This window comes from Octopus bimaculoides, chromosome 4, assembly GCF_046866305.1.
Source record: "Octopus bimaculoides isolate indiv1 chromosome 4, ASM4686630v1, whole genome shotgun sequence".
Classification (NCBI taxonomy): Eukaryota; Metazoa; Mollusca; class Cephalopoda; order Octopoda; family Octopodidae; genus Octopus; species Octopus bimaculoides.
In genome coordinates, this window is record NC_142931.1 from 135,073,480 (window position 1) to 135,098,008 (window position 24,529).

Consider the following 24,529-nt stretch of genomic DNA (forward strand, 5'->3'; position numbering starts at 1 on the left):
TGGGCCTACCTCTTCCACGGGTTCCCTCAACTGTTAGGGTGTGGCACTTTTTCACGCAGCTATCCTCCTCCATTCTCACCACATGTCCATACCAGCGCAATCGTCTCTCTTGCACGCCACAACTGATGCTTCTAATGTTCAGCTTTTCTCTCAAGATACTTACACTCTGACGGGTATTCACATTGACATTACACATCCAACGGAGCATACTGGCTTCATTCCTTGCGAGCTTACGTATGTCCTCAGCAGTTACAGCCCATGTTTCACTGCCATGTAGCATGGTTGTTCGTACGCATGCGTCATACAGTCTGCCTTTTACTCTGAGTGAGAGTCCCTTTGTCGCCAGCAGGGGTAAGAGCTCTCTAAACTTTGCCCAGGCTATTCTTATTCTAGCAGCTACACTTTCAGCGCACCCACCCCCACTACTAACTTGGTCGCCCAGATAGCGGAAGCTATCGACTACCTCTAGTTTTTCACCCTGGAATGAGATAGAAGTTGTTTCCTGTTTGTTTGCAGTCTTTATTGCACCTGAACATCTGCCACAAACAAAAACTAACTTGCTAGTTAACCTGCCTTTGATGTTGCTGCACCTCTTATGTGTCCATAGCTTGCACCGGGTACATCTTATAGAGTTACTACCTACTCCTTTTCTACATACTGAGCAGGGCCATCTACCTGAAGGGGTTTGTGTTTTATCTACCTTCCTACTTATTAGGATTTTGGTTTTAGCTAGGTTGACTCTAAGGCCCTTCAATTCTAGACCTTGCTTCCACACCTGAAACTTCTCCTCTAGTTCTGATAGTGACTCCGCAATTAGGGCAAGGTCATCAGCATAGAGGAGCTCCCAGGGGCAACCTGTCTTGAACTCCTCTGTGATTGCCTGGAGGACTATGGTAAATAATAGGGGGCTGAGGACGGAACCTTGGTGGACCCCTACCTCTACCCGGAATTCATTGCTGTACTCATTTCCAACCCTCACCTTACTGGCCGCATCTCTGTACATGGCTCGCACAGCTCTCACTAGCCATTCTTCTATCCCAAGTTTCCTCATTGACCACCAGATAAGGGATCGGGGGACCCTGTCAAAGGCTTTCTCCATGTCAACGAAAGCCAGGTACAGAGGTTTATCCTTGGCTAGGTATTTCTCTTGCAACTGTCTCACTAGAAATAAGGCATCAGTAGTGCTTTTACCTGGCACGAACCCAAACTGCATCTCATCTAAATTGATTCGCTCCCTAATTAGTTGGGCTATGACCCTCTCTGTAACTTTCATAACCTGATCTAACAGCTTGATGCCTCTGTAATTATTTGTATCTAAAGCGTCCCCTTTACCTTTGTAGCAGTTGACTATGATGCTGCTACACCAGTCATAGGGTATGACTCCTTCGTGTATCACCTGGTTCGTAATACGGGTGACTAGGCTATAGCCAACACTGCCAGATATTTTGAGCATCTCTGCAGTGATTCCTGATGGGCCGGGGGCTTTCCCGGTCTTCATACTCTTAATTGCTTTATCTACCCTGGTACTATCAACTCGGATAGCTGGTCCCTCTATTGGGTCGACATAAGGCAGGCTCTCTTTCTCCCATTCATTCTCTTTATTAAGCAATCTATCGTAGTGGCATCTCCAGACCTCTTTCTTTGCATCCTCATTTAATGCAAGCGTACCATCATCCATGCGAACACATTTCTCTCCTACAACATCACTATTCTCTCTCCTACACTGTCTTGCAACACGAAATACCTCGAGTCTTTGGTCCTCACGGCGCAGAACATTGGCAAATCTTTCCTTATCTGCTTCCCCTCTGGCTAAATAAACCTGTCGCCTAGCCTCCCTTCTGGCACATTGGTACAATTCCCTGCTACCACCGTTCTTCCAGTCCTTCCAAGCTTGTTTCTTTTGTCTAATAGCCCTGTCTACCTCCTTGTTCCACCACCACGTTACTCTGGGTTGGGAGGGGACCTTACACCACCCACAAATCTGGTCGGTGGCTTTCAACAGGTTGTCCCGCAGAAATCTCCAATTGTCTTCCACGTTGTATGATGCTATATCCCCTTCTATTTCGTTAAATGCTTCAAGTAACTTGTCTCTAAGTCTCTGTCCGTTTGCAGGGTCTTTAAGCTTCCACACCCTTCTTCTCCAAGCCTGTCTAATTCTGGGCACCCATTTTGCCTTGATCCCAAAGTCGCTAACTACTAATCTATGTTGTGGGGTACATTCTTCGCCAGGGTAGGTTTTGGCATTTATAAGCCGCCCTCTTTCCCTATTTCTGGCGAGGATGTAGTCGATTTGGCTAGAGTATCTGCCGGAGCGGTAGGTGACTAGGTGACTGGCAGGTTTCCTGAAGTTGGTATTGCAGACTATAAGATTGGTTGCATCACAGAACTCCAGCAGTCTGGTTCCCTCCTCGTTGCGGGAACCGAAGCCATAGCCTCCATGTATGCCATGGAAGCCCCCAGCACGACGTCCGACATGACCGTTGAAGTCTCCAGCCACAAAGAGAAGGTCCCTGTCACTCGTCGACGAGGTAGTTTGCAAGAGGGTGTCATAGAATTGGTCTTTCAGACCATCTGGTAGCCCAGGTTGAGGTGCATAGGCTGAGATGACAGTAGCTAATCTATGATGAAGCACTAGTCTGATCTTAAGTACTCTGTCACTTACTCTAACGACCTCGATTACCTTATCCACCCATTTCTCCGCTAGAAGTATATATATATATATATATATATATATATATTTACATATGTATATGTGTGTATATATATATATATATATATATATATACATATGTAATATATAAACTGGGTACAAGAGGAATCAGAGGTAGGGTACAAGAGAGGAACCTATGCTGGTCCAAACATCTGATGTACATGAAGGATGACACTTGGGTACAGAAATGTCAAGCAAGATCCAATTGGAAGGCCTGCGGAAAAGGAAGACCACAAAGGCCTGAGAAGAGGAGTTGAAAACTGGTCTCAGAACGCTAAACCTCATAACAGAGATGACAACTGTCCTACAGAAGACCCATCCAACACATACAAACATGGAAAAACTGAATGTAAAAATGGTGAATGATTATGATGATGATTAAATTTAGTGTGAATGTATAAAAAGCAGCCATCAGTTATAATTTAGTGATTTTTTATTTGATAATGGGATGTGGTATCAAAACGTATTTCGGAGAAGTTAAGTTCTGCTTTGCAACTGTGTGTGTGTGTGTGTGTGTGTGTGATTATTACATTGGTTTAGCCCTGCTCTGGTTTTACTTCGAAAGCTTTTATAGTATTGGGCATGAATCTATCAGATATATAATGTTAGTGCTGTTGTATGAATTGTGTTACAGTATTTGAAAGGTTAATGTACTGACTACTTTGTACGTGTTTGTTTATAACATCGATACGAGAGACTAGAATAGCACTGTGCGTGTTTGTGTTTATACTGAATATTATGAGGTGTCTGCACAGAACAGTGGTTCTCGACCAGGTTTTACCAGTGGATCCCTTTAATTCCTATTTTACTCTACAGGACCCCCGTAGCCATTTGATGTTTAAAAACGGGCATAACTAAAATGGGTATCGCTTAGATTTTGTAGATTGAGTTTATGTAAAGATTTGCTAGAAAAAAAAATTCTGACGAGTTGAGGGGAGGATTTTCGGAAAATTCACACGACCCGATATTTTCCTCCTCATAACTTTCAGGAAAACGGGAATTTTTAAATTAAATTTTACACAAATTCATTTCAAATGGTGTAGATTACGATTACAAAGAAATTTGTTGGCAAAATTTTTTGGAAGTGGGGAGGTGTTTCTGGAAAACGGAGTTTCGGATCAGACGGCCCACATAAGTCGGAATTTCTCCGTTTTGACGTGGATTTTTTCCAACTTTTTGTTTTTCAGCACAGTCTTCGGAATGATGGGAGGCATCTTTTCACGAAAAACAGAAAAAAAATCTCGAAAATTTATGAATTTGTTTTTCACTCCCGCCACCCCTCCCTCACCATACCAGTCCGGACCGATTTTGGCCATTTATTATTTTTTTTTCACTTAAAACCCGTGAGAGAAACATTTTCGGTTGAAAAGGAAAGATTGTTAATAATTTCAGAGGAAAATGTGTGATTTAAGAGAGATCTGGCTGTTGTTTCTAGCACAGCCCAAGACCTCATTCCACGTTTCTTTATGACAGCAGACTGAGATTTAAAGGTTTGATTGCTATTCCTAGCAGGACAAGCGACAATGCCTAGATTGCATCGGGGTGTTAAGTTGCAAGTTCTTAAATGGTGTTTATGTATTTAGTCACATTATTATTATTATTATTGGACCCGTTTTTACATTCATATTTCTTGTTTATTTCCACTTCGAAAAACATAGATCGATGGCTTTTCAACTCAATTCCAGGTGATATTTTCGTCAAAGGGAATAAGAGACTAGGATGTGTATTCAGATTTCTTATATTAATTCGCCCAGGTTCAATCTTGATCAAGCAAATCTACGTTCATGAGAGTTCTGACCGTAACCACCCCGTCTTTCGGTATATCCAAAACTACGCTTTCGATGACAAATGTGATTTCAGGGAAATTTGGATGCTACTTGCAGCAAGTCGAGCGCCCGGATATAATTCCTTACTGGCTCGGCTTTCCCATTCTATCATGGGTTGTGACAAACCCTTCTAATTTAGCTACTTGGAAACTTGATTAACTGTCTTCCATGTTGACCCGATGGCCTCGCCATGCTTGGTGGTGCTTATGTAACGAACTTCACAAGATCTGTGGAGCAAACTCATCAGTCCACAATGGAAAAACAGCGGGCCGATGTAGAAAAAAAAGTAATGGGATTACACCAAACACGAACATCAAATCTCATATACATAAATTTGTTACATTGTTTTTAAAATATACATTACATTCCGTTAGGAGATTGTCTGACAAAACTTCTTTATCGTAATAGTAAACAATAATATAAAAGTGTGACTACAGCTGTTGTTTAAAACAGATCAAAAATAAAATCTAGATTTAATAAGAAGTTCATTACACGAATATTGCAACCAAACATTATATAATCATATATATATATATACATATATATATATATATATATATATATATACATACATACATATATATATATATATATATATATATACATACATACATATATATATATATATACATACATATATATATATATATATATATATATATATATATATATACATACATACATATATATATATATATATATATATATATATACATACATACATATATATATATATATATATATATATATATATATATATATATATATACATACATACATATATATATATATATATATATATATATATATATACATACATACATATATATATATATATATATATATATATATATATACATACATACATATATATATATATATATATATATATATATATACATACATACATATATATATATATATATATATATATATATATATATATATATATATACATACATACATACATATATATATATATATATATATATATATATATATATATATATGGTATATAGAGAGTGGGGGAGAGACAGTGAAATGCAAACATTCGCACAGTAACGCTCACATATACGCAAACACGCGAATTACAAAATATACAGGCAATGTACACTTACCTCATCTCCCCAATATAGAACATCTTTTTGGCGATCCTTAAGTTTTCTATATTGATTAATGAATTGCTTCACCCCATGTTTCCGAACGTGGTCAGCATAACTTTTCGTTTCTTCCCAAGAAAGTGGTGACCCTTCTGACAGAAGACCCATCACACTGTTGCCTGTGGTTGTTGTGTACAATATATGTCATATATATATATATATATATAACAATTATATATATATATATGTATATATATATATATATATTTATATATATATATAACAATTGAACAAACGAGGGCTTTTTGTTTTTTATTTTGGTTTGTTCTTTGAATAAGGCTTTCAATAAACTTGCTTGGCAATGAATGGTGAAGAGTTTTATCTGGAGCGGGTACAACACTTAGTAAATAAGAGAGCTGAAATGTTAAATGTATTCCTCTTTACTTCCATAAAAAGAGTCCAATCATTCAAAGGAATGGGGAGAGAAACGAGTGTAAACAACTAACAAAATCGAGTTTTTGACACTCACTATTGCGCATGTGTAGCTGCGGTGATTTACGAAAATTTTGCCTTAGTTTATCTATTATATTTATTATATTTTTTTAGAAAATTAGTGCAGACTTATTTTATATAAGTTTTAGCATGTGTTTAAACGTATGCGTGTGTTTGTTGCTGTATAACCCCAGACCAATGGTCAAAGGCGTTCCAACCATGACTATCCAATTTTCTTTTCAAAATTGTGTATTTAGAGTCACATTAAGTAATAAATCCTTCCCATTTTGCGAGAGTAAATGTAATTTGAAGAAGATTTCACTGCTATTTCTAGCAGATGAAGTTGCGATTTAAGGGAGATTTCACTGTTATTTCCAGCAGAGTGGCTCCTCCATTGGTCTGTGCTTGGATTTGAATACATTAGAGTTATGAACTCCTAAAAAACATGAAATAGTGATCTAATCATTCTAATTCTTGTTTAAGTCGGTTCTTTCAACCGATTATTTATTCATTGAAAATAACAGCTATTTGCAGTTAGTAAAATTTAGTATAAAAGTAGATAACATCTATACACGATACTATCTTATCTTTCGTCGAATTAAACACTCACCTGTGAGAGTAGCCTCTATGATTTGTTGCTTGTGTACAATATTGTACATATACTTAGTGTGATTCTTTCATTTCTACTGTAGCAGTACGTTAAAGTTTATACTTTGCTAAGAAGCTCTAATAATACAGAAACATGTTTGAAGTTGTCTCCCGTACGTATCCCCTCCCTCGGCTCCCTGCATTCTAAGTTCACATTCCGCTGAGATCAACTTTGCCTTTCATTTCTAGGTCGACAAAGTACCAATTCAAGTTGATTGGCGGAATTGTTAAAAACGGCAGACGATATGCCTTGCGTTATTTTTCCGGATCTTCACGTTCTGAGATCAAATTCTCCTTTCTTACTGAAGTCCCATCAATACCAAAGTTACTGCAAGGTGCTAACATCAACTCTTGTAATGTAAAAAAGAATATATATATACTACCTATGAAACTCCGATGAACTTGGGAAGCTTATGTGACATGAGTTCATAAGAGTTCTATGCGTCCGAAGTATCCGAAAGGATTTACCTTTCGATCTTCTTAGAATGTGTGTGTGTGTGTTGACTTGAATACACGACAGCGTTCTACTTTTATCTTTTTCAGCAAGGCTTTCTTATTTTTCTTATGAATTCTTGGCAGTTTATTTTGGACAGACGTAAAGTTCTTAAATCCAACATCAATGTTGATGTATGTTGCTACTTCGCTATAGATAACAGCATCGATGTGATTTAAAATTTTACCGTTAGATTTAAACGTCATCGGCCAGGAGTTTTATTTTTGCTTGTGACTCTTACATGTTTGCCCCGCTCTTTACTTATGAGGATACAAAATTGCATTTGCATTCCTATAATTCCTATTTCTTCGCCTGGGTATTCGACAAATTTGAAAAGTTTAAAATCACATTAATTCTAAAAGTCATCTATGAATCATACACATTGTCAGGCTCATTTCCAGACATTGGTGCCCAGGGGTGCTTCAGAATATTCTGGGTAAGCACTAATTTGTAATAATGGTGAAATGGAGTTTTGAAATAATTGTATCAGTGTAAATCTGAGGATACAGCTTTGAATAGCGAGGGGGCAGTGCCGTCCAGTGCACCCCCTTAGCGATAGGAAGGCACAGTGTTGATAGGCCTGTTAATGCGGTGGCCGGTAATAGTCACACGATCCCTCAGCTTCTATATTTACTCAGCTCATCTTACCGATTCCCATCGTGCCTCCAACGCTTCGACAACCTAATCTTTGAGAGACTCGAATGCTTAGTCAATGTTAGACTCTCTCCAACGTCCCACGATCAGGCTGCATTGCCCAAGCGATTTGGAAGTCTTGGTCTTCGTAAGTGTTCGTCCATCTTTCTCTCCTCTGTTTCCTTTCCTCCACCCACGCCTGCTCCACCCTGGTGAGCAACATCCTCTCTTCTCCAGCATGGACCAGTTCCAACAGGGAGTTGGATGAAGCTCTCCAACACTGAAAGGAATTGGGCTTGTCTGTTCCTGAGAAGGCGGAGGACTGTCGGAGTCAGAGAGCTTGGGACAACATAATTTCGAAGGCCACCTTCGACTCCCTCATCAGCCAGTCGGACCAGTTTTCAAGGCGCCGCTTACTGTCTGCCAGTGCCAAATACTCAGATGACTGGATTGGTACCATCCCTGTGGCTAATGTTGGTGGCCTACTCAGCTTGGATGATATAGATCTGTTTTAAAATATTTGGAGCCATAGCAAAGTTACCATCCGTATATAGAGTGTTAGCACCAGCAAGGAGTGGCTGTAGCTTCTACCATACCGTAGTTTCTCATTTCTGTGGCTTTCGGGTTATCCTTCCAACGGATCTCGTTATACAATGTCCTAGCTACAACATCATGTCTCATCGGCAGATAACACCGTGGTGACATTTTCGGACGACTGCTTATGATGTGGGTGATATCTTCTGTGTTAACTCCACAGAGTCTGCATCGGTTATCACATTTTGCTGCTTTTCCCGCATCTCTGTCAAATTTGTGCACCAGGTATTTGGTATGTATGTATATGTGTGTCTGTGTGTATGTGTGCGCGCATGTATTTATGAATGTATGTGTGTGCATGCGTACACATGTACAGAGACAAGCATGTGTGTTTGTGTGAGTGTAAATATGTATGCGTTTAACCCACAAGGGGGGTTAAACACAGAGGGGACAAACAAGGACAGACAAACGGATTAAGTCGATTATATTGACTCCAGTGCGTAACTGGTACGTATTTAATCGACCCCAAAAAGATGAAAAGCAAAGTCGACCTCGGTAGAATTTGAACTCAGAACGTTGCGGAAGATGAAATACCAATTTCTTTATTGCCCACAGGGAGCCAAACATAGAATGGTACAAAACAACTGATTGGGATCAGTAATGCGAATGGTTTACATAAAACATGACTTTAAAAATTATATAAAATAGAAAAATCGAATGATATTAACACAACGTTAGACAACACAAATGAAGCGATGATCAGGCCACGCTCCGACCCCACAAGCCCCGATCTCTTGCTGGCACCTTTTTTTTTTTTTTCCTTTTTTTTTTCTGACTATTCACACGGAAGACGAAATACCTATTTCGTTATTGCCCACAAGGGCCTAAACATAGAGGGAACAAACAAGAACAGACGAACGGATTAAGTCGATTACATCGACCCCAGTGCGTAACTGGTACTTAATTTATCGACCCCGAAAGGATGAAAGGCAAAGTCGACCTCGGCGGAATTTGAACTCAGAACGTAACGGCAGACGAAATACCGCTAAGCATTTCGCCCAGCGTTGCTAACGATTCTGCCAGCTCACCGCCTTATATGAGTGTGTGTTGGTATTCCAGGTCATGAATCTTGTACTGTACTGAAATTATGTTGTGGCTTTCATAGTCTTGTTACATTCTAAAGTAGAAATACTACTACATTTTTCTGGTCGTGTGAATAGAAAACAAAATACCTTTTACTAGTTTTTTTTTGTTTTTTTTTTAGTTTTTTTTTATAAATCTACATTTAAAATCATCTTTGTTATTGTATAACTTGTGTATACGTGTAATTGTGAGTATAATTAACACTTGTAGTAAATGCGAAATACTGAGCCGTTAGATTCCTATGCGCAACTGTTTTCAGGTTAGCATGCAGTTTATGGTTATAAAATAGTGAGAGTAAACTGTCATTAAACTTGAAAGTAAATTGCGATAAAAAACGGAAATGACGGCAGTAACATCCCAAAATTTCATAAAAAGAACATAAAGAACCCCTTCGTCATTCCACGTCCACAGGCACCTACTTGTATAGTACCTTGAAGTGATATGTTAAGTATTTCAGAAATAGCATCTGAGATGTGAAGGCGCATGGCTCAGTGTTTATAGTGTTGAGATCACAATCATGAGGTACTGAGTTCGATTCCCGGACCGGGCAAAATTTTTGTCGGTTGCCATCTGGGATAATTTTAGTAACAAATCAAATAGGTAAGATGCATTAAGAATTTCAATTTTAGTGTATATCCATAATGTTATTGCTTTTAAGCCTGTTAATTAATTAATGTTTTCAATAAAAGTTAACGTTAACGGATTAACAATAAATTCCGTTACATTTTCAAGGAATTAACAAAATAACGAAGTTAACTCTTCAATTAACGGTTACCACCTCTGTATATATATATATATATATATATATATATATATATATATATATATATATATATATATATATTACAAATTCACATAATGTAAGACAACTTATAAAGTTGTTTATTTACTCTCCATGACGCGTTTCAGTAATAAATATCGTGTACTAAATCATACTTGATTTTGATTTTCTAATCTGTTTCTAATTTAAAATCGTTATTATGGAATTGTAGCCAATACTCTAGAGGGTTACAGATTTATACGAGTCTAGAAACATAATATATGTCGGTCGAAAACAAAATGACCGAAAGATATATTCGTACGAAAACAAACTGGTCGAACGATAAAATTATCAAAAACATATTAGCCGAAGAAAAGGCAGAATATCCACCGAGATTTTTAATATATTTTAAGGAAGCAAGTAAAAAATATGAAAAAATAATGCAGTGATTTATTGATGTATGGATCACCTGTCAACATAACACAAACAGGAAATGGGTCCAAGTGAAAATGTAATGTTAAAAGTATATTTAAAAAAAAGCTTTTAGAATAAAGCAGGTATGCAGATAAGTGGTGGGAATGCCTCTTCGACCAACAAGTATTTGCTCACTGAAGAAATAACTCTGAAATGAAATAATGTCGTCTCATGTGAATAAAATAGGCTGCCAGTGATAGGCGTACTCTTCAGTAGAAAGAGCGAAAAGTGGATAATTATCTATAGCAGGAATATTCGCAGAGTCTCAACTCCCTGACAAGAAACTGAACCTGAATCACTGTGTTCAGACGTTAAAATAACTAAACACCAAAACAAGGATTTGTCAGCTATTCAAGTCTCTAATAAATATATTAAGAAAATACAAGAGGCTCAGTAGATACTTAACTCATTGGAATCCTAGTTGATGTAAACAACCATTTTCGGATTTACATATTGGAATGTCATTAATGATTTTGTTTTTGGTGCTTTTTCTTTGACAGACTATCAGGTATATATAGATGATCTGCCTGGTAACTAAAGACAGTCATTACCATTGATGACACACAAAAACTGATTCACTTGGTGAAAATATCAGTTGTGTTGATAGCAGCACCTTTTGTTAACGGTAAAAGGAATATTTTTGTAATTGGTCCTCGCACAGATTTTCATTTTTCTGTCATGTCAACTGCCGAAATATCCCTTCGTTACGCATCGATTGGTCAGAAATAGACGCGTTGCGTAAAGAAGCTGTATAGCAGTGCATGGTGAGCCCGTTTTTTTAGTTGTGTGCGTGTGTGGAGAGAGAGAGAGAGAGAGAGAGTAGTTTCACAAGTTACGGGTATTTTGGTGGATTTCTTGCAGGGACGTATCACTTGAACAAGCGCTTGAAATTCACAGCTTTAAACTCACAATCTCATTTATTAACCTACAGTCACTTCCCAATATTTTGTGTTTGTATAACAAATACAAGGAAGGTAGAATGGGTGTTCATGAAAAATCTGCACCCACTCAGATTATTGGCCTTAATTCCATGATTTTGTTTATAATTACAACGATTTTTAAAAACAGGAACTTAGATTTAAAAATTATCATTACGTTTGGTATACAGGCACCGATTTCAAAAGCAACAAAAATATTACTCGATATTTATTAATGAAAAAACGCACAATTACGTATAAACGTGATTTCAAATTTTGGGCCAAGGCCAGCAATTCCGGGTAAGTGTGTAAGTCGATTACATCGACCTCAGTGTTCAACTGGTACTTATTTTATCGACCGCGAAAGCCCTTTGCTAAGGGGTTACACTGGACGGCAGTGCCCTTTCACTATTCAATGGTGCAACTTTAGATTTAGAAAATCGCTTACAAAAATCTTCCCGCAATATTCTGAACCACCTCCGGGCACCGAAGTTTGATGACGGGCCTGCCCGAGAGGATGAAAGGCAAAGTCAACCTCGGCGGAATTTGAACTCAGAACGTAAAGACGGACGAAATACCGCTAAGCATTTCGCCCAGCGTGCTAACAATTCTGCCAGCTCGCTGCCTTAATTAAGTATAAAATTAATACACATTTTATAGGAGCAGGCGTGCCTGTGTGGTAGGAAGCTTGCTTCCCAACCACATGGTTCAGGGTTCAGTTCCGCTATGTGGCAACTTGGGCAGGTGTCTTCTGCTATAGCCTCGGGCCGGCCAAAGCCTTGTGAGTGGATTTGGTAGACGGAAACTGAAAGAAGCCCGTCATATATATATGTGTGTGTGTACATGTCTTTGTACCCCCCATCATCGCTTGACAACCAATGTTGGTGTGATTACGTCCCCGTAACTTAGCAGTTCGGCAAAAGAGTCCGATAAAATAAGTACTAGGCTTACAAAGAATAAGACCTAGCGTCGATTCGTTCGACTAAAGGTGGTGCTACAGTATGGCCGCAGTCAAGTGACTGAAACAAGTAAAAGAGTATAGTGTTATAGTGCGAGCCTGTAAAAAAAGGCGGTGGCAAAATCGTTACCTCACCTCATTAATAGGATTTCTTTCGGTTTTTACGTTCTAAGTTCAAATTCCGCCAAGATCGACTTTGCCTTCCACTCATTTTACGATCAATAAGATAAGTACCAGTTGAGCAGTGTTTGTGTGTGGTGGTGGTGGGGGTCGATATAATTGAATAACACACTCCCACTATATTTCAGGCTTGTTGTCTACAGCAGAAAGAAGAAAAAAATAGTGTGAGATTATAAAACGTGACATTTAATAAACTATAAACATCGCATACTTTATGTCATTCGACTCAATCCAAGAGTGTTTGTAGTTCGTAAAATTAACTACTGAGATAATTAAGACCAGATTCAAGCATAGTTTAAATATAAATCCCACTAATGACTTTCTAATTTCCATGTACTTTTAATCAAAACATAAAGTTCATTCTATATTGAGACTATTATTCGATTAGAGTTAAGCAACCATATTATCTTAAAATTGAAACTGTAACTGATAGCAGAACCAGGTTAAACGTTTGACTGTTCTTGACGTGGAACGAATTTCAACTACTCACAGAGAATCTGTTTCTTTTGGAAGTAGGAAGGTTATGAAGATTAATAGAGGATTGGCAAATTTTCTGTTTAATAAACCAAAGTTTTAAAACCTTCGAAGCTGAAGAAAGAAGAATGGCACGCTTAGAACTTCTGTTCTGTCTTCTCGTTAATAAAAAAAAAAAAATTTTAAGTGGGACGGAGAAAAAAATGTTCACTAGACGCATGCATGGCTGTGTGATAAAGAAGTTCACCTTGACCTTGTCAAGTTAACAAACACACTCTATATATATATATATATATATATATATATACACACACACACACACACACACACACACACACACACCGTATTTTGACGTGTATAAGGAACTCTTTTTTGTCAAAAATTAGGTTAAAAGAATATGGAAGTTTCTTATACATAGATAGTATTATAACCCCTTACAAAACCTTTTTTCCAAATTTTTAACTCCCAAACTTAGGCGGTTCCTTATACACGTTAAAATACGGTATATATACATATATATACATATATATACATACATATATATATATATATATATATATATATATATATATATATATATATATATATATATTACTAGCAGCTTAGCCCAGTTTCACCCGGTCTGTTTGGATGATGTGGCTGTGATCGTTTTCGGTTAGGCATAATCTACAACAGCGTTTCTCAACCTTATCATTTCGGGTTGGAGCCTCCAGCTGTATGAAAATTTCCTGACCTCCCCACCCCTTTGTCAGAAAACATCTTCAGGAGTTGTGAAGAACGAATTTGTGCTTAGTCTCTTTCTGAGAGGTATTCTGTTGGACCTCTGTCTAATCAATAAAACATTGGACGATCTTTCGATATGGCAACACACGACCGTCACTTACAAACCACGTGTGTTTATTTACATTTTTGAAGATGATCGTCGGTTTCTGTAAAAAAATTTATATATTTTTTAATATGGGGTTGGGGGAAAGGGGAGAGAGAGAGAGAGAGAGAGAGAGAGAGAGAGAGAGATAACTGAAATTTTTTATTCACTTTTTGTAGTGAGTGATTGACAGAGAAAAAGCGAGAGAGAGAGAGAGAGAGAGAGAGAGATAGAGAGAGAGAGAGAGAGAGGGAGAGGTTATGTATGTATGTATGAATGGATTCAGTGACACACACACACACGCAGGTTGTTATGTATGTATGTATATATGTATGTACGTACGTATGTATGTATGTATACATAGATGTATTTATCTATGTATGGCCGAGAGAGAGTTAACTGAAATTTTTTTACTCACTTTTTGTAGTGAGTGAATGTGTAAGTGACTGACAGGGAAAAGAAGAGAGGGGTTATGTATGTATGTATGTATGGCTTTGGCTGACTGTCATCCTGTACTCCCCTTGTTGCTAGCGAAATGGTAAATGCCAGTTGTGTGAGCAACTGGTTGTTTTAATGGCGGAACAGATAGGGGAATTACATTAGAACAGTTTTAATCGATTTTCTCGGTAACTATAGGGGCTGTGACAAAAAATACAAACCGCATTCCAATCTATGCACCTGTCTCCACATGTGTGTCATTTTTCACGCGAATCCACCCAGCCGTTTGGCTGTGAACCTCAAGACAAGAAAGAATACAACGCTCGCCCATGTCCAATTATATATATATATGTGTGTGTGTGCGTGTGTATCTTTAAACGTTTTTGAATACGCATATAAAAGCTCCTGATTTATTCTGTCGGCTATAGCCTAATGATACCAACTTGCACTAGCAGTTTTATGAGGTTGTATCGAGCTGTGCCGACAAAATGTAGGATAAATACAGTAATAATAATAATAATAATAATAATAATAATAATAATAATAATAATAATAATAATCTATGGATGGAATTTATAAATATTTTAATAGTCCATATTCCTGGGATGATTACAGTACAATCCGTAGTATCGATAGACATCGGGTGAATCATAGTTCCTGCGTTCATGTCATCTGGCGATATAGCATTAGTTATGCGTACGTGCGCGCGCGCGCGTGTGTTTGTTTGTTTGTCTGTGTTTATCTCCATCCCCACACTGTTTGATAACTGGTGCTGGTTTGTTTGCTTCCTCGTAACCTAGCAGTTCAGCAAAAAAAGACCGATGGAATAAGAAACAAACATCAAAAAAAAAAAAAAAAGCACTGAGGTCGATTTCTTCGACTAAACCTCGTATAGCGGTGCTCCGGCATGGCCTGAAGTCCAATGACAGAAACAAATAAAATAGATAATATTTTCAGGTACAGAGGTGAGATTCTGGCATTTGCCAGTTGGAGCAGCGGCCCTTAACTTATTGTAGGGGAAGTGGACATACACCATCCTGTGTATTCCAATTCCGTACATTAAATTTCTTAAGGAAGGAAACGAAACGCAGACTCTAAACTAAACAGCACAACAAATATTTTATTACAGCAGAAACCCGCTCACACTAGGAGGGGATTCGGTAGCATGTCGCCTTTTGGTTAGATGAGACGTCGTCTTGAAGTCGCGTGGCTGGTGTGTACGTTGAGACGTCGGTGTAGACGCTGGCGACGAAGCTTGTAGTAAACAGTTAGTTGAACGGTGGTGTGTCGTCGCTGGAACTGGCTGGTGCCCTGTGGTCAGCGGCTAGACCTCAGAAGGTCTAAGGCTACTAGACAACTTTAGCGCAGACAAGTTAATTTTTTATGAGAAATAATCGGCTCAAACAGGGGTTCGGAAAACTGTTCCACGTGACCTTATCAGAAGGCTGCGATTGATTGGTTTGCACCTTGGCGCGAAATAGAACCAGAGACAAAATGCGTCAATACCAACCAATCAGAGTGGTGGACACAACAGGGTCCAAAGATGCGGCCGAAGGCTAGCTGTTATCTGCTACGTCCGCATTCATGCATATATAACAGAGAGAGAGAGAGAGAAGCTTCGCTACACTATTTTTCACCGTGGACCGATTTCACGCTAGAAAATTTTTCTACTGACCAGGCGAACACAATGACAAAGATACATAAACACATACAGACAGACATACGAATCTGGCAGAGAATACACACACACGACAGGTTTCTACACAGTCTACATGTATGAAATTCACTCACAAGGCATTGGTTGGTCCAGAGCTATAGAAGAAGACATAAGCCCAAAGTGCCACGCAGTGGAACTAAATCCGAAACCACGTAGTTGGTTCTTAGCCACACAGCCATGCCTACATCTGCCAAAAAAGACAAAAAAAAAAGTTGTTCACGACTGGGACGTCTTTTGATCATAAAGCTTCAGCTTTAGTATATTATGGACTCCATTAGGGCGCTGAGCTGGCAAAATAGTTACCGCAGCGGACAAAATCCTATTAAGCATTTTTCCGGCTTTGCGTTCTGAGTTCAAATGTCGCCGAGGTCGATTTTGCATTTCACTCCTTTTGGGGTCGATAAAATAAGTCTCAGTTGAGCATAGGGGTCGATGTAATCTACTAACCCCTTCCCCAAAGACTTCAAGCCATGTGTTTAAAGTAGAACGGACTATTTAGTTTTATTTAGGGCGGCCAACTAAAAGAATCGTTACATGCCGCACAAAATGTTTAGCAGCATTTCTTCAGGATTTATCCTGAGTTCAAATGCCACCGAGGTGGACTTCACCTTTCTTTATTTCGGAGTCGATAAAATAAATATCAGATTAGCACTGGGGTCGATGTAATCGACTTGCCCTTCCCCTCAAATTGCTGGCCTTGTGCCAAAATCAGAAAGACTATCTGTAGACGCAACTTTATAGACAACATGACTTTGCATTTATTAAAAATATCTTTTTACATTCACATACGGTGACAACACATTGAAAATTCAATTAAACCTTGGGAGAGGCATTATGCCGGTAATAAACACACGCACTGGTTCAGTCCTTTACACATACGAAACATTGAAAATTGGCGCGTGACAAAGCGTTTCAGTCTATCTCAGGTAACTGATATTTTCAACGGGTAAACTTAGTGAATCACAATGAATAGCTGGATGGAAATTTAAGCAGTAGCGATTGTAGTGCAAAAACGCGTAAAGGTGTAAACAATAAAACCAAATACTATCGAAATTATATGACGAAATCGTATCATTGAAAATGTGTTGAAAGTAAGATACCTCTCTGTATGTCACACGACAACTGTATATCGGGCATTTTTTTATTCGTTTTCTTAGTGCTAACAAATAAAAAAAACTGGGGATAAAATCAGCTGAAATAATTTAGATTTGAAGTAGTCAGTCATTGATGCTGCCAATCAGGGAATTTACAATGAAAGGGTTTAAAAAAAGGAAAAAACAATAGTATATAACAAGCATGGTTAAGCTCTTCGATAAGAGACACATACAGGAATACCCCACGTTATAGTAGTAACGCATTATATTATTCTGGAACCTGGCCATAATAATATAATGCGTTCTTGAAAATCTTGTCATAACGTGAGATTCCGTAAAGTGAAATTCATTTTCCCATTGATTTTCATGATGTAAAGAGGAGAATTGTATGTATGTATGTGTGTGTACATGTATGCATGTGTGTGTATGTATGTATGTATGTATGTATGTATGTATGTACGATCGTTCCAAGATGTAGGCCACAGTCTTACACCTAGATAAAATACATTTGCATATTATCACATGTTAACTACAGGCTACGTGACTTAATTGGAATTTATTCTTTTTATCTCCTAACCGCATGCTAACAAGCATTGCAACAGACACTGAAAATTATTACTGATTAGAAAAATAATTCATTTAAAATTACCATGTAAATTAGTGCAGTATTTTCAACAAGTGTTTCACCAGAAAAGGAAAATAGTAAAATTTTATTTTAGGCTTCATATTTGTTTTTTTTTTCTTTTCTTTTTGTGCTTTCTAAAGAAGCTCAATTTGAACTATACGAATTGCATAGATGTATTGTATCCTCATATAGATGGCAACTGAATATCAATTTTGCCTGGTATGTTATTTTAGCCAATCAAAACTTTTGGTCAATCAAAAACTAGTAATCTGTTGAGCCGCCTTTTGGTTGTTTTAACAGAAGTAAATCTTGCCTGTTTGGTTCCCTTGGCAGTTACCGATAACAATGATAAACTGTCTTATCTTACTCTCTCTCTCTCTCTCTCTCTCTCTCTCTCTCTCTCTCTCTCCCTCCCTCTTTCTCTCCCCCCTCTCTCTCTCTCTCTCTCCCTCCCTCTTTCTCTCCCCCCCCCTCTCTCTCTCTCATCTTGTTAGACGTTAGCTTAGATCGTACCTCTACAAATAATCTCTGTCGGTTTTTTTTTTATAGTTTCAGCTCAGAGCTGCGGCCATGCTGATGCACCGCCGTTTTGCTAGACTGTTATTACTGAGAGCCTCCTCCAATATGTGGCACTTGGTGAAGAATGGAGTTTGATGTAGCTACCCCCATTTGCACCTCTTGCCGTGAGGTCGGTTCATCTGGGACTCTCGACAGGAAGAGGTCCAGCTTTGATTTAAAAACCCCTACATCTACATTGTGCAGATTCCTCAGGGTCTTTGGAAGAATATTAAAAAGCTGTGGGCCCTTGAAACCCAAACTGTTGCAGTAACTGGTTTAAATACAAATACATCTTTTGTGATGGTCGTTTATCTGCATGTACGCATCTAACTCTACAAAACATTGGTCCATTGACTTTGTAAAGCAAGAAAATATATATATATACATTTCTACGTCAGATTATCCAACTGAAATTGGAAAACACAAAAATAAATGTGTTATATTCTCGTAAATATTTTCATGTAAAATTTACCCTGATTAATCTTGTAAATCAAAATCTATTACATTTACTTTCTTTGAATTATCATCTGTTTAACTTGTACCGTCGATTCACTGGGCACATAATCATTGTAGTATTCTCTTTGCCTATATTTTCATGCCGACAGCAATCTGACAAATATCCAGGGTTATCAACAATGTGTCAATCTCACTAGTTCAGGAGGACCTTCAAAGATCACGGATGCAGTTTTATCATAATAAACTAAATTATTAAAATTAAAAAGAAAAGTAGATCATGTTAGTCCTTTATCTGCCACTTATACACTCACAAATTTAAGAATGTTGTAACTATAATATTCATTTGTATAGAGGATATAAGTCTTGTGGGATAACATTCTAAAAAAAACAGTTATATTTTAGTAAAAAATCGTTATTTAGCATCAGGTTACCTCTGATCGAGAGGACATATTATAACCAAATGCGATCAAACCGAAAATCACCTACTTTCAGCCTTTTAAATATGTTTGAGTGGAGGATTTGAAGAAGATTTGACGGCTATTTCATGAAGGTCAAGCAACCACATTGACATTCCCTTGTTCTTAAAACTGAATTATTTCGTGTTATGAAAGAACTATCGTATCTGGTCGGGCGACTTGCCCGAATCAGTATATCTCTTCCACGCCAGACGACCTGATCTTCCTTGTTCTGCCAGCAGTATCCAGCAAAACGTATCCTTCTTTCTCTGATTACCGAGGTAATAGTTGGAAAAATACCATAAAGTCGCTGCTTTGTAGAGTGTTACTGCATAGAAATATTAGGCTTTTTTGAAATCTCTTGTTCAGTGTTCATGCGGTAGAGCCTGTAGCAAGACCTAGTATTCGAATCTCTTTCGCTAAATTATCAGAGTACTACCACAAATGAAGCATGCAATTATCCGCGCTACAAGTTCTATTTATCGACCAATCGATCGCAGATCACGCCACAAAGTCAGAACCTCATCTAAATGTCCTTTGAGATTCGCGCTTTTCTCTAGCTATAAGCAGTTTGGCATTAAAAATCTTAGCAGAAGTTGAGAGCAACAAGGGAGCTTACATTTCACCTTTCTCCTCGAGCAAACCAGACCTGGGTAGAGCTTCAGTAAGATTCAATGGACGCTTGCTACAAGGTAATTAATGGCGGAGGGAACACAGTTAAAGGTACGTTGTTTCACTCCCTGCCACAAGCAAATCAGAAATGCGAGTTTTGTTTTTGTTTACAACACACGCAGTCAACCTAATTCATCAAAGACCACGGCGACAATGGAGACCAATCCATCTCTGTGACAAGCCATAAAAAGCCATGAGAGAACTATCCTTACATGAGTAACTATGTTTTTTTAATGTTTTTTATGTTTTTTTATGCCTAACACAAATGGGTTATTTCATTAAAATACCTTTCTTTCACGACTGACGACGAAATATCTACGTTGTCCTTTAACCTGTGAGAAATAGCAACCAAATCGGTTTCAAAGCACACTCTCACTGTCTATAATATGCATAGAGCAGTACACAGCAGAAGACGTGGTCCTGGCTCCACTTTGCCTCAAAAGAAATTAGTATAGATCATATCCTGCTAAAGCCAAATTCTCCTTTCTCCCCTCTCAGGAACGGATCAACAAAATAAGTAACATTATAGAGAACGGTTGAGTCAATAAACATCGTATACCTTAAGATTTGTGATGCTGTACCAATGCTAAAAATCAGTAGCTGAAACTCATAAAACATTCGATATTACGCCGCGTGAAATTTTTCCCACATCAAAATGGCTTGTTCAAGATAAAAAATTGATTCTTAGGTTGCTAAAGTAATCGCAGTTGGGTGAAAACTGGTCTGTCGTTACCTTCCCTGTCGGAATAAGTGCACAAGTTGCTCAATGTCTTTTATCTTTTACTAGTTTCAGTATTTAGACTGCGGCCATGCTGGGACACATCCTTGAAGGGTTTAGTAGGACAAATCGACTCCAGTACAAATTTTTTAATCCGGTACTTTTTGTTAAACCGCTAAGTTACGGAAGTGTAAACAAACCAGCACCGGTTGTCAAGTTGTGGTGAGGAACAAACACAGACACACAAACACACACACATACACACACACACACTCACACACACACACACACACATCTAGATATATGCACATGTATACATGTACGACGAGTATCTTTCGGTTTCCTTCTACCAAACTCACTCACAAGGTATTGATCAACCTGGAGCTGCAGTAGAGGCAGTAAACCCAAGACCACATGTTTGGGAAGCAAGCTTCCTATCACACAGTTACGCCTGCTTATGATGTAAATCCCATATTTTAAGCAATTTGGGCTCTCCTTCGGAGACAGAATCACAAAACGGAAACTAAAGATTGTTCAGTTTTTATCTATTTGTTTCCGTAAAAAATTTTCATTTCTTTAATTTTTTTTTCCAACTCACAGTAACACTCACGGTCGCGCGCGCGCGCACACACACACACACGCACACACACACACACACACACACACACACACACACACACACACACACACACACGCGCACACACACACACACACACACACACACACACACACACACACACACACACACACACACACACACACACACAAGTGGTAAATAGGAGAATTTCACAACAGATAATTCACCCAATTTCAGAGTTTGATGGGAGCGGAATCACGTGAGCTCGGTATTCTCTGAGTTCATTGACCGCAACAATTATCTCAGTCAAATATTTCATTAGGTGGTTTTTGTCATTTAAATGAGAGCAATTTTCACTGGTACCCTTTTTCGTTAAATGGGTTTCTCTTTATTAACAGAATGTTTGTTCAAATGGACGTATGACGTTAATGTTTGATACTTACATCATAGGGAGTAAAAATGCTTTTTGCAAAATTAGGTTGATTTCCTTTAGTCATGCTGACTCATAGCATACAACTATGGAGAGCTCTATCAACTAAAATCGTTGGTACTGAAAAAGCTAAAATCTAATTTTCAATTCAAAGTTTACTTTTTTTATGTCCCATTTAAATATTTTCGTCCAATAACTGAAAATATTGATTTCAAATTTTGGGGATTCGGCCAGCAATTTGGAGGATGGTGGTGTAGTAAGTCGATTACATCGACCCCTGTGCTCAATTGGTACCATTCTATCAAACCCGAAAAGATGAAAGGCAAAGTCAACCTTGGTGGAATTTGAACTCAAAAAGTAAAGACGGACAAAATATCGCTAAGCATTTTGTCCAGCGTGCTAAGGATTCTACCAGCTCGCCACTTTAAAGAAACTGAACAATATCATAAAAGGAAGTTTTTTTTCACTTTTGAATTGATCGACCAATTTGAGCATATTTGATGCCATTTACTTTCGAATAAAGAGCGGACGATCGTATTTCTAAGACGTTTACAGACTGTAGCAGGGATTCAACCTCTAAATGCTAGATACCCGGTTAGACACCACAAGTGTGCCACAGTGGTGTGATATGGCTTGCTCAGATGTTCTACAATTAACCATCTTGTCACTCCATATAAACTTATTGGCGCCTAATTCACCTGGCAGAATGTCGAAAGCGGCCAGCTGATTCACACGCCTCGCCCCTTGACTCAGGCACTCAAACAGACGGCTTCAGACTTTTGAGGAGACAGGCCGATTCTGAACATTCACACAATGTCCTACAGGTATTTCCTACGGACACGGCGCGGCCTTTCTCTCCTCCCAATTGACTTTGCCTTTCATCCTTTCAGATTCGATAAAATAAGTACTAGTTGATCACTGGGTCAATATAATTGACTTACCCCACTCCTCGAAATCGCTGGCCTTGTGTCAAAATTTGAAACCAATATTTTTCGTAGTGAATAAATATTACAGCTAATTATCGTGAGTTTGTTTCAGTTACTCTACACGCAGCTTTATTCCAACAACAAAAGAAAGGGCCAGCAACGATACGATCTCCACGACAGAAGCAGTACACCACGCTATATTGGATCATATTGGGGCCACCAATATGTCGAAGCGTGCTAGGTGTCGCGGAGATTATGAAATAAAAATTATTAATTTATTAAAATATGAAAGTAGAAGGATGTTCTGAAAAAGTCCTAGCTTTTGGGTATAAGAAAATACAGGAGGATCAGTTACTTATGATTTTATTCAACATATTACCTTCTCAGATTCACACACTTAGTGCAACCGTCCTTCAGTTTTTCTAACCCTGAGAAAGAACTCGGAAGGGCCTCCAATCAGGCTTTCGCGATAAGTCAGGAACTTTTCGGTACCCTCTCGTAGGCGCAGTTTGATGAGGATATGAGCTTGCTCTATAGCACATTGTTTGAAGTTTATGAAATGGAAATTTTCAGAGCCAGAAGCCTTATGCAGTTTACAAATAACTGGAGGGGCTTTCGTACATGGTGTGAATGTGTACGAGCCTGATGAAGAGAAAAGGAGTTGACTTGGAAAAGATTTATGTAGTATGTGCCGTGTGGAGTTGGATTCAAAATGGACGGCAAATGCAAAACTTTTTCTACGGACGTGTAGCTTAAGACCCCACCATGGTTGAAAAGTGAAAGAGCTAGGAGGATTCCGTAAAACTTGTTGAGATCCTTCTGGCAAGGAACCAGTGATTTAGACAGAGTGTGTGCCGCCCGGTGCAGTCCTTCAATTTACCGCCGCTCCCGAGCCCAGGCTTACACAAGCTAATATAGTAGATCCAAAATCGCAGCCCCCGTAAAAGCATTGCTCGGGATGAATTGCCCCCTTCTAATCCCTTAGCTATGATACTGCAAAGCACCAGAAATCGGCTGTAGTTTGGGCGTCGGAGAAGCTTCATAGTTGTGTGATGTAGTGATGCATTTTTCCGTCTTATGGGAACCTGGCCTGAATACCTTCAGGCTTACGAGTAAGTGCACACTTATACATATACTTAGATGCATATTTACCCACATTCATGCATTCAATATATACGGGCAATATGCACTTTCAATATATAAGGCGGCGAGCTGGCAGAAACGCTAGCACATCGGGCGAAATGCTTAGCGGTATTTCGTCTGTCTTTACGTTCTGAGTTCAAATTCAGCCGAGGTCGACTTTGCCTTTCGGAATCGGTAAATTAAGTACCAGTTACGCACTGGGGTCGATGTAATCGACGTAATCCCTCTGTCTGTCCTTGTTTGTCCCCTCTATGTTTAGCCCCTTGAGGGTAATAAAGATATAAGAGACGTTAGCACGCCGGGCGAGATGCTTAGCGGTATTTTGTCTGTCCTTACGTTCTGAATTCAAATTCCGCCGAGGTCGACTTTGCCTTTCATCCTTTCAGGATCGATAAATTAAGTACCAATTGCGTACTGGAGTCGATCTAATCGACTGACTCCCTCCACAAATTTCGGGCCTTGTGCCTAGAGTAGAAAAGATTATATACGAGCAGCTACAACCACGATAACCCT

The 24,529-nt window shown here is 38.6% G+C and overlaps 1 protein-coding gene across 3 annotated transcripts in view; it reads right to left on the bottom strand.

Annotated features, from left to right (window-relative positions):
* Positions 1-12,911, bottom strand: part of LOC106880152 (glutamate--cysteine ligase catalytic subunit) — an 83,233-nt gene extending 70,322 nt beyond the window's left edge. The window contains exon 1 of one of the 3 annotated variants that reach the window (XM_089351523.1): positions 12,824-12,911. Coding sequence is in view for 1 of the 3 variants with exons in the window: in XM_089351522.1 (XP_089207648.1) it covers positions 5,655-5,804 (150 nt within the window). In the remaining 2 variants the exon portion in view is untranslated. Of the gene's footprint in view, positions 1-5,654; positions 5,936-11,219; positions 11,494-12,823 lie in introns of those variants that run through there. The other 2 variants (XM_089351524.1, XM_089351522.1) reach the window with 2 other exon arrangements.
* Between the last annotated feature and the right edge of the window lie 11,618 nt (positions 12,912-24,529).